This window comes from Corapipo altera, unplaced genomic scaffold (assembly GCF_003945725.1).
Source record: "Corapipo altera isolate COAL_440 unplaced genomic scaffold, ASM394572v1 69, whole genome shotgun sequence".
Lineage (NCBI taxonomy): Eukaryota > Metazoa > Chordata > Aves > Passeriformes > Pipridae > Corapipo > Corapipo altera.
The window spans coordinates 1,778,998-1,789,921 of NW_020884908.1; the positions used below are offsets into that span (position 1 = coordinate 1,778,998).

At 38.6% G+C, this 10,924-nt stretch overlaps 1 protein-coding gene across 1 annotated transcript in view; it reads left to right on the forward strand.

Annotated features, from left to right (window-relative positions):
- The window catches only part of RASGEF1B (RasGEF domain family member 1B), a 32,230-nt gene extending 21,996 nt beyond the window's left edge, over positions 1 to 10,234 (forward strand). Inside the window, exons 7-14 of the mRNA XM_027652897.1 lie at positions 1,122 to 1,217; positions 1,785 to 1,887; positions 2,614 to 2,693; positions 3,966 to 4,061; positions 5,875 to 5,970; positions 7,201 to 7,324; positions 7,969 to 8,041; positions 9,218 to 10,234. Coding sequence (XP_027508698.1) covers positions 1,122 to 1,217; positions 1,785 to 1,887; positions 2,614 to 2,693; positions 3,966 to 4,061; positions 5,875 to 5,970; positions 7,201 to 7,324; positions 7,969 to 8,041; positions 9,218 to 9,242 — 693 coding nt within the window. The 3' untranslated portion in view covers positions 9,243 to 10,234. The remainder of the gene's footprint in view (positions 1 to 1,121; positions 1,218 to 1,784; positions 1,888 to 2,613; positions 2,694 to 3,965; positions 4,062 to 5,874; positions 5,971 to 7,200; positions 7,325 to 7,968; positions 8,042 to 9,217) is intronic.
- The last annotated feature ends 690 nt before the right edge of the window (positions 10,235 to 10,924 follow it).

Sequence of the window (10,924 nt, forward strand, 5' to 3'; positions counted from 1 at the left end):
TTTTCTTTCTGGAGCTCCAGAACTCAGCCAACAAATTGATTTTTTGAAAAAAAAACCCACAAAACCACATTTGCTGCGGTCTACAGCCGGGAGAGGCTGAGTTTAACTTTGGCTTTGGCATTACTCAGTTTCAACATCTGTTCTTTCTTTTAGTAAACTGAACTCTTTGCAGCAAATTGGCAAGTGGGGCACTTTGCAGGTAGGGCATGCATCACAAAAAGGGGACAGTGAGCTCTAGATCTATGTGAGATGAAGGGCAAAGATGCAGTGGTTTTTAACTGGCCGTGATAAAGTTGTCATCTCCTTGAGTGCTATTTGCAAGATGACTTTATTTTTATGTTTTTCAAGTTGGCATATGCTCTGTAAGTGAACTGTGCCAAAGTCAGTCTGTTAAAACTTGAATTAACTGTCCTCCTTAAAACTGTCAAACAGAATAGAGTGACACAAGTTTACAATTTGATGTTCAGTCAGATGGTCTCTGACAATGATTTTGTAGATAGAGGTCATTAAAACTGCTGTCTACCCCTTTTTAGGCAACCCTGAGTTATGGTATGGGAATCATTCCAAGATGCTACAGAATAGCACTGGTCAGGAAAGGGAAAATCCAATCAAAATGGTAGAGCTAATCTCCCAAAGTTAGGATGCAGTATGTCAAGTTGTCATCAACAGCTGAACATAATGTGCCCATGGACTGGACTGGCCTCTGCTTTCTTTCTGCACTTGCAGAGAGCATAATGTTATGTTTCTGTATATTCCTGTGTGGAACAGGAGTAAGGACTGAAACAGTGTTCATATTCAAGGAAACTTTAAGCAGATACTTGGTTTTGATTGTTTGCATAAGTCTATTCTAAGTCCTTAAAGCATCCTGGTAGGACTTAAAGCACATGATGGATTCCACGCGCCTGCTCAAGTGCTTTACTGGGCCAACAGCTCAGAAAGAATTTATACATGCTAACATACTATCACTGCTGCTTTCCCTCCAAGGTTTTTGTCACTTTGGGTAAATGACTTATTCCTGGTTGTTTGACAATGTTTGGGAATGGCAAGGCAGAAAGCCAAAAGGTCTGTCAGGGAAAAGACAAAAACTGCACTGAAAGTTGCTATTTTTCTTCTGTCTGTAGAGCTGCTATGGAGATCAAAAGAAGACTCGGAATCTCGAAGCCTATGTGGAATGGTTTAACAGGCTCAGTTACTTGGTTGCAACAGAAATCTGTATGGTGAGCAAGGACTTGTGCTGAAAGATTTTGTTTAGTCTAGTTATCTAAAACCATGAAGCCTTTTCAGGATTGGTACCTTTTGGACTTTTCATTCTCTCAGCTCTGTACTTTTTCATATTTAGATGAAGTCAGCACACATCTGAAGAGGAAATAAGTTCAGTGTTTTCAGTACTGTACTGGTGTCTCAGCCTTGTTCCCATGGCAGAGTGGTGATATTATGCTGGGTTAGCCCTTCTTGGTACAGGAGTGCATCTGGCCTGCAGTTCTCTCCTGTGAAAACCCCTTGTGAATGGACCCTCTTCCCTGTTCTTCTGTTCTTCATATCCTTCTTCTTGGCAGAGCCTCTTTGCCTCTTTTTCTTCCTCTCTACCTGGCTGGCATCTGGATTGTCTTTGCTATCCAGAATGTTTTTGAACACAATAGTGTGAGTTCCTCTACATGTAAAGAATAGTGAGAGGCTGTGGTACATGTGGAAAAGACTTTTAACAGGGCTGTTGTTTCTTTTGGGGTTGTGTCAGAGTGCTCTGTTTCTGGCTGAGCATAACACTGTAATGGCATCTCTTGCAGCATGTGAAGAAGAAGCACAGAGCAAGAGTGATAGAATATTTCATCGATGTGGCACGGGAATGTTTTAACATCGGCAACTTTAACTCCTTAATGGCTATTATTTGTAAGTATGTGTACTGAGATATTGTGTCCCCGTTTAAATCAGGATAAAGGAAGCATAGTGCTTTATACAAAAGTCTACTGCTTGGCTTGGTCAGCAGTGTGAACTTGGGAAGGAAAGTGGTGGAGAATTGCTCAACACTGTTTTAATGCCATGTAGTATAAATTACTCAAAACCAAAGTTTTCATTGCAACTGTTGAGAGATCTAAATCCCCACTTTTTAAAATCAACTTCAGGGCTAAATTGAAATGGTAACTTTTCCTGTAATATGGAAAATCGATGTCTTCCATAATTTCTTTCGTACCATAAATATCCTAGTGGTTTAAAAATTTCACAGCTGTTTACATCTAATAGGAAGATATTGGGAATATTTGTTTTAATTTGAAATGCAAAAACGTCATAGTTATGTGTCATTTTCAATGAAGCATGTAAGAGATAGTGTTTCAAACACTCATTTGAATTTACCTACTGTATATTCATGTTTTATCAAATCCATTTTAAATAATATCATAACGTTTTTTCAGAGCTTTCATTCTGTAAGAGGTGTAGATTTTGTTTCCAATGTTGTTTTGGAATTTAAAGAAAACAATGAGTTCAATTTCTTGAGTAGCTCTGTTAAATATTTGTTATTGTTCATAGGTCTTTTGCTTTAGAAATACCTGCTAGTCCTAGCCACTTCAAAGATTTTTTTCCAGTAACACTCCAACAATCTTTTTCTCTTACATCAAGCTGGGATGAACATGAGTCCTGTGTCTCGATTAAAGAAAACCTGGGCTAAAGTGAAGACTGCCAAATTTGATATTCTTGAGGTAAATTTGGCTAATATTTGGACAGGGGACTATTAATAGTATTTTACTTTTAACTGCTCTAAAATACAAGTTTGGCTTCATTATGGCGTGTTTAATTTTGTATATTTGTGCTGTTAATGGAAGTTCTAGAAGGCATAATAAGAATTGTCCAGCTGACTTCTGCTCTTTTGATTTGGAAGAAAGAAATTGAAGTTTGTTTGTTTAGGTTTTTTAATTTCCAAAACCACCTCGTAAGAATTATGAAAAAAAAGTAGGTAAGCCCTTTAAAGGGAGATATATTTGAGAGGGATTGTGTAGACTGACCTTATGCAGTTCTGCCTTTGAAAATCAAGTTGAGCTGTAAGGCAGGTGCCTTGTGCTTTCAGAGGGATTTGTCTTGAATTAATTGATTGACAGTTACCTTCAGATGGTAGAGAACTTGGTCAAAGATCATGTGGGTGCAGCACTGTACGTGTTTGTGATTTACCCAAGAGATTATTTGCCAGCTACCTAATTATCCTGCTGTAAATGACAATTAGTTAATTCAGGTTATTTTTTAGTAAGGTAACGTAATGTTTTGTACTTGACACAAGCATGAAATATTTATTAATATCATCAGGAGATTGGACTTGTGTTCTGGCAACAGATTAAAACTGGGTCACTGTAGCCACCTCACGCTCCCTTCCCCCACCCTTGGGTGGAAAATAACCTTCCTTGCGTTAAGGGTGGCTGCACAGCTCAGGATTACAGTCCTATTTCCTTTGACCCGCTTATGTAGGCTGGACTTTGCTGGTTAAGGTCATGCTTTGTGAGCCATGCAGTCATCCCAGTCATCAAGGTGAGCAGTGGAGCAGTGAGGTGGGGGCACTACCAGCTTTAGGTGTCTGATCTTGTTTTGCCATTGCAAATGGATCAGCTCTGAGAAACCTGCATATTAGGAAGAGCAGAATATTAGTGCCAACCCATTGTTTTCTTTGTTTCATGGTTTTGACTTTTGAATTAGATTTGAGCTACCTTCTTTTTTGAGAGAGAAAGGAGGTCCATGAAGCCTGCCTTTTCTTTCCTGCCCCTGACTTGTATTGGATCCCTTGTTGTGCTGAGTAAATATTTTTTAAAATAAAGTTCTCTTCTGATCAAATGAACAGATAAAGAGATACCACAGTCCTCCAAAAAGCTGTACTGGGGGTGCTGTTCAGAAGACCTTTCCCTTTTTTAAAATAGCTGCTCAATTAAAAAAGGATTGTGTGTGGTGATACCACTATCTCATTATTTTAATTCCTTCATGCCTTGTAGCATCAGATGGACCCTTCCAGCAATTTTTATAATTACCGAACTGCTCTGCGTGGAGCCACTCAAAGATCCCTGACAGCTCATAGCAACAGAGAGAAGGTATGTTTACAAAGGACTTGGCAGGAGGGAAAATGAAATGTGCTTGTTCCATTGCATGGTAAACTTTTATCCTGGAATTCTGACTCTAAACGACTCTACCTCTGGTGGGGTTGTAAAAAGCCTCTTAGGGCTGCCAGTCCAGTTTGGTCCTGACAGAGCTGCAGACATTAAATGGTTGCTTTGATTGTTTAAATAAAGTAAGTATAGTGCCTCAGCTCTTTTTTTTTTTTTGACAGAGAACTGTATCTCACAAACCAGTAAAACAGATGGAAAGGCTAAGGGCTGAAATGAGGTTGCTAGCAATGTGTTCTTATAGCTGCTACTTGTGCTACATTTTAAGTGATTTATGGCTTAGGGTGAAAATACTTTAAAACTTGCTCAGAAAAGGTTTTCTAAAACTCGAATCTAGACAGAGCTGTGGAATTCCCTTCCTGTGTTATAGTCTTCAGATGAACTTTAAATATACTCTGGAGTTTTTTAGTGAGAATGGTGACATTAATCTGGTGTTTGTGCAATGCACTGGGTTAAAATCCACCTTCCAGATTCAAGGGTGACTGTGAACTATGCATTAATAGAGATGATATTTTTTTTTTAGTCTTAAAATGAATTAGCTTTTGAGAAATAAACTCTATTTTGTCATACATTAATGCAGAATCTCAGTTGTAGTTCTTGTGGAAAAGAACCAAATAGCTTCCTAGCTGCTCTCCACTTAGAAGCAGTTGCTCATCAACTGCATATCATATTAGGACTGTGTTTAATAAATCTGATCTTATTGTTCATAGAGTGAACTGCCAGGGAGATGAAGCAAATCCATGTGCTCTCAGCTGGTCTATACTGTTGTTATACAGGGAATTTTTTTCTGAGTCCAAAGGATCTGTTCAGATATCATTCAAAGTACCAGAAGTTTAAGATGTTTACTTCTTTTCAGAGAAAAATGAGTTTTATACAACTATTGAAAAACTGCAGTGAAGTCTTCCATGAAAATAGTGATAAGGGGTATTTGTTTTATCCTCAGTTGTAAGAAGGATGTGTAGCTGTGAAAATTTTAGTAGGATGAAAATTAAAATAGAACCACTTTAAGAATGTGAGAATGTTCCAGCGTTCTCCAAAGAAAAACACTCTGATTTGCTCAGTTGGCAAGAAATGCTTCATTTCAAGCCAATAAGTACCAAAGTTCAATTTCTTGCATGAGCTCAGGGAGTTGTAGTTCAAAAACCATTTGTGCTGCTAGCCCCAAATTTTCCCTGCTGTGCTTTAATGCATCTCCCCTCATTTACCAAGCACATCCTGTCAAGAGGGAAAGCTACACTATGAGATACCTGCAGGGATTACATGTAAGAAGTAGGCACCTCTGAGCATTTATCTTCTGGAATCTGCAAGGAAGAATGAAAAAATGAAAACGAGAGGGACATGACATAGAAACAAAATGTTAGGCATATTGTTGTTCTAAACACGTCTCATAGCCACAGCTGAGAAACAGTGAAGTGCTAACGGGTGCTTTGGTTGTGATCTTGAGGGAGCTACGTCGCCAAGAGGAGTTCAAGTTAATGGAAGCAGTTTGGCACAGAGATGAAAGTAAAATTATAGGGATTAGCTTGCCATTTAAGGGAGGACTTTGTGAAGAGACATCATGTATTTTAAAATGTAGTGAATGCAAAATTTTTATGTGGTGAGAGAGAGATATATCACAGAGATCTTAGTCCTTTGGTATTTTGTTTATCTTTTGTACCACCCAGCTTCCTTTTATTTTTCTCTGTCGAGCATTATGTCTTGTTTCAGGACCAGACTGAGAATAACGTTGTTCTTTCCTTAGATCGTGATACCTTTCTTCAGCCTCTTGATCAAAGATATTTACTTCCTCAATGAGGGTTGTGCCAATCGTCTTCCAAATGGTCATGTCAACTTTGAAGTAAGTAGAGCACTGGGTGGGGTATTGATAGAGGGCCAGCCCCTTTAAAAGAAAACCACAGTCCAACTTCCGCTGGATTCTGGGAAGAGCAAAATTAGACTGGAATTTGAGTATATCTGTTACTTCTCAGAGGAGCTGGGACATAGTCAGGAAGAAGCAGTTTTTTTGAAGATTGAGTGTCTATTGAAACTTTCAATATTCATAAATTTTTAGTGGAGAAAAGAGTCAGAACTTTTTCCGAGTGCTCAAATTCATCTCAATGTTTCAATTCACAAGTTTATTATACTTAATGACAAAATCATTTAAAGTAGTATTTTAGAGCTTATTTTTTAAATGCTCATATAAAAGGTGAGTTCCTTCTTTGACAGGATATGTAGGCAGTATTTTCATACATGTAAATCAGAGATTGTCTCTGAAGAAACATATGATAGAGCAGCAGTGAAGGAGTTCTGAGTCTCTTGTCTTCCAGTAGTTGTGCCTCTGATTTCATGCTTGTTACCCAACAGTGTGGATTACCCAGTGCTTTGTTTTCTGGTACTTTCAGTTTTAAGAAGCCTGGATCATTCACACAAAATTACAGTGCATTTGACTTGTAGTCATTGACCTGAATTATCCTGATTCTAAAACTCGGCTGTGAGATAATCTGGAATGTGCTTTTGCCCAAGGAATCCATGTGCACTTGAGGCATGTTAAACTTTAATTGAAAGAGTTTATCAATGAATGACATCAACACACTACCTGGAGAGGGTTTATTTTTGGCATACATTTCCAGCAAGAAAATAGAGCATTTCAGATTAACTAACTAAGAAAAAACATCTGAATTTTGAAATGTCAGTATTAAGCATCTAGAGACTTCTGATGTGAAAACCACCAAGTATTTCATTGCAAAACATAAAGCAGGAGCATCATCAAAGTTAAAGGTTGGCATAAGAAGTGTTACCAGCTCCTTGAAAAGAAACTAAGTGCAGTTCATGATCTGCTATATTTGTATTCATAAATAACAGCAATTTTACCAAGGTGAAAGAGTGGGAAGTTAGAGCAGTTTGAAACATGAACGCAAAAGTTAGAAACTGAGTTGTTGAGTCAGCTAATTTTCAATTCTATCTTAAAACCTGGGGACAGTCCAAGGCTTAGACTCAAAACCAAGATCTCTCTCTCTTTTTGAAAAAGTGTTCAAAGCAAGTAGTGCAGTTCAACATATAACACCTCTTCTGTTTTCTATTCTGACAGAAATTTTGGGAATTGGCAAAACAAGTCAGTGAATTTATGACATGGAAGCAAGTGGAGTGTCCTTTTGAAAGGGATTGGAAGATTCTGCAGTATTTGCTTACTGTCCCAGTCTTCAGTGATGATGGTAAGGAGCTCTGGACTTCCTGCAGGTCTGATGTCACTGGCCACTGATTAATCTTTTCCACGTTAAATTGTGGCTTCCTCACAGTAAACAGTTTGTCCTGAGACATCTCTGTCTGGCAAGTAAACAACCCTTCTCCCTTACAAATGGCAGAGAAGATAAGATTTTTTTTTATATGCATGTGGTCTGTGATAGTCAACATTGTCCTTTTCTCTGAAATGGAATGAAAAAAATTGATGTGGTCCCTCTAAATGTCATATGAAATGTATTTATATGAATTTTCAGGATACTTTGCACTAAAGGGAGCTGCTTGAGAAAGAAAAGAGGGACTTCACTGGTTACTTACAAAACAACGTGTCCCTGGGCTCAATTTTTTTTCCTTTTGAGTGCTTTCTTCTACTCATGCATTTGAGTTTCCACTAGTTGGTTTTTTGCCCCCTCAGGGTAGTCTTTGTTCTCATACACAGTTTGTTAGTATCGTCTGGGCACAATTATAGGCAATGCTATACTTCCTAATGGGATTCTGGAGCCCTAATCTGGGAGACGGATAATACATGCCTGCTTCATTTAACTCAGTCCACTTTTCAGGGAGAGCAAATTTTAAAATGCCAATAGGCCTAACATAATGTATTTTCTTCTGATTGCAGCACTTTACTTGGCTTCCTATGAAAGCGAAAGTCCCGAGAATCACATTGAAAAGGACAGATGGAAGACGCTGAGGTTTGTGTCAGAGGTTACCCGGATCAATAAACAAACAGAATGGGATACAGAGCAAGCATCAAACAGTTAAAACCAAATGGCACACTATGTGTTTCAACAGATGGAGCACAGTATCATTGTAAATCCTCTCTCCAGTCTGGGACTCTTGGAAAAATATAGAACAATCGGTCTTTATCTTAAGCCCTTTCAGTCCTTCATTCCCTCAGGAAATGGAAATTAGAATAAGTAATTTTGTATCTTAATTTCTTGTGTTACTCAGTGTAGGAAAAAAATATTTTCTAAACTCCAAGAAACCTCTATCCCCTTACAAGTACAGAGCACTCTGGTTTCCAAGCAGATGTTTTCACAGCAGCTGTGTCCCTTTATGCACCAGCCTTTCAGACAGGGCTGAGGTTTGCACAAAGATCACTCTGGGCCAAATGCATTCATGAAACCAGTTAACAATTTAGAGTCCAGGCTGGGAAAACAAATATCATCAAAATCATATTTTTGGCTTTTCTTCTACTGCTGGTTGAATATAGCCTCATCAAGTCTTTCATTTTTACTAGCTATGGAAGGATACATGAACCATTATGACATCGTTTTAGACCATGCTTTGCCATTTGAATTTTAATTTCTCCTTTTTTCTTTAAGTTGAATTCATGGCAGCAGAGAAAACTAATCAGGTGCACAAATAGATGCAGAATTAAGCAGATGTAGGAAGTCTGTGTTTTCCCCCCTAAGCCATACCTCCACTTTACTCTTAAAACTGATGATATGCCAAGGAACTGGCCATTAGTCAGGTGTCCTTGTCACCGTTGCAGGCGGCTGGTGTGTGAACATCTAGAGGTACCCATGGATACAACATCCCAACTCTTACACTCTGCAGCACTGCAAAGAGACATCGAACACCACAACCCTAAGGATTCTCCTTAGGCCATGTTGGGTTTTCCTGGAATATCACGAGGGGACGAAACGATTGCATTTGATTAATTCCACTTATTTCGAGGAGGAGACAGAAAGTTACATCAGGGCACAGACAACTCCACGTTACACAAGGTGGCAAGATGAAAATCTGTGGTAACACAAATCTCAGCTTCACAGGATCCTTTTCGTAGGCACTCCGAAGCTGTCTGAGAAGATTTACATCATTCTAATGATTGTCTTTACCTATTTACATTTCCCTTTTCCTTTCAGGTCAGCGCTTCTGGGCAGAGTCTAGTGCACAAAATGTCTGGTGTTGCTACATTATGTGGATTACCAAGGGGCATGGCTTGGTTTATTCTTCTGTACACTGAGTGGCTTTCAAAGTGATGAACAATGTGCAGTCAGTTGCGATATTGTGTCAGCAACGGTGAAAGAAGTTTACTCAAGAACAAACAGGCAGCTTCTCACATCTGACAGATGAGATAAAATCACAGCCCCCTCAGCTGTGATTCAGGCTTAAGTATTGATTGAGAACAGTGCTGACAGAACCCTTTGAAGATCTCAGATGCCGCCTATGAATCATTTCACACCTGGATGAAATATTCTTCCTTTTTTGCTGCAGCTTGATGCTATGAGGACTGCAGAGTTTGCAGCAGATTGCAAAGGGGAAATAGTCACCATTCCTTTCAGTGAAACCCAAGCCTGCATTGAAGAGCTCCCATTGCTAATAAGCTGATTATAGCCCAGAAGTTTGCCTGATTGGGATTGCTGAGAAGGGAAAGGACTGGACACAACAAATTGGCTGCTGAGGAGAGTTTCTCTCCACCACTATAATAGTGGCTGTGGTTTTTTTCTTTTTCCAATATGTTTTTGAGTTGGCTGCTGGTAGGCAAACTCATTATTATTGTAAGTTATTTAAAAAATATATAGTAATAAAAATCAAGGCTGTGGTAGAAAATATGCCTGCTATAAAAATATAGGACCTGTGTAGCTCTACAACTTCTAGGGAGGTTTTTACTTTTGTTCACTTCTTTACAACTAACCACTACGTGTTACAGACATTCTTATTTTTACTGTATGGTTTTGTTACTCTAATTTTCCATACTTGACCTTCTTCTTGTATTAGGTTGAACAAGCTGACTTTTCTAGAATAGTCTTTGAGAAACTGATGTACAAACTGCATTGAAATATGAAAGTATGTTTTTATTAAGTAATTTTTGTAACTGCTTTTTTTCGGAAAGGCTAACAATGGAAAACACAATCCACTTTGACTGAAAGAGCAAGATGCCAAAAAGAAAAAAAGAGGCTTTTTCTCAAATACAGCTATGAACAAAAAAGTATTCCTGTGTATTTGCTTTAGGGGTTATGTTTATGACTGAATTAGTCCACTGTGTTACACACCTAATAAGGTTTAGTAGCTCTGAATACTTGATCACTCTATCTATCCTAGGAGGAACTGATGGGAAAAAAAACCCTGGATGCCAAATCAATAAGCAAAAGTACATACTTGGGGAAAAAAAAAAAAGATATTTGCAATTATTCTGCCACAGTTATTTAAAAAAAAAAAAAGAATAAATACATATATTTGTTGCACTGCATCTCTTGAGTTTTCAGATAAGCTGGTTTTTATGTTCTGTCCGTGACTCTTCAGGCAAGTATTTTAATTTTGAGTTCTGTAAGAACTGCTGAAGCAGTCTTCATCAACAAGGATACTGTCCTTAACTACAGCCTGTTTGCTGGTACAAGGTGCTGGAAGTTACATATTCCATAAGGACCATCACCAGGGCCTCGAGCCCTGCCAGTGGAGAAGGATTCCTTTCCTTCTCTCCCATTTATGGAGTTAGGGTGAAAGAGAAAGAAGAATCTAACTCTTTGAAAGGAGAAGACTGCTTCTGCAGTTCACAGACTGGCCTCCCAGCTTTCATCAGGTGAGGTCTTTCCCATCTTCCCCTCTACATTCTTCCCCTCTTGTTGAGG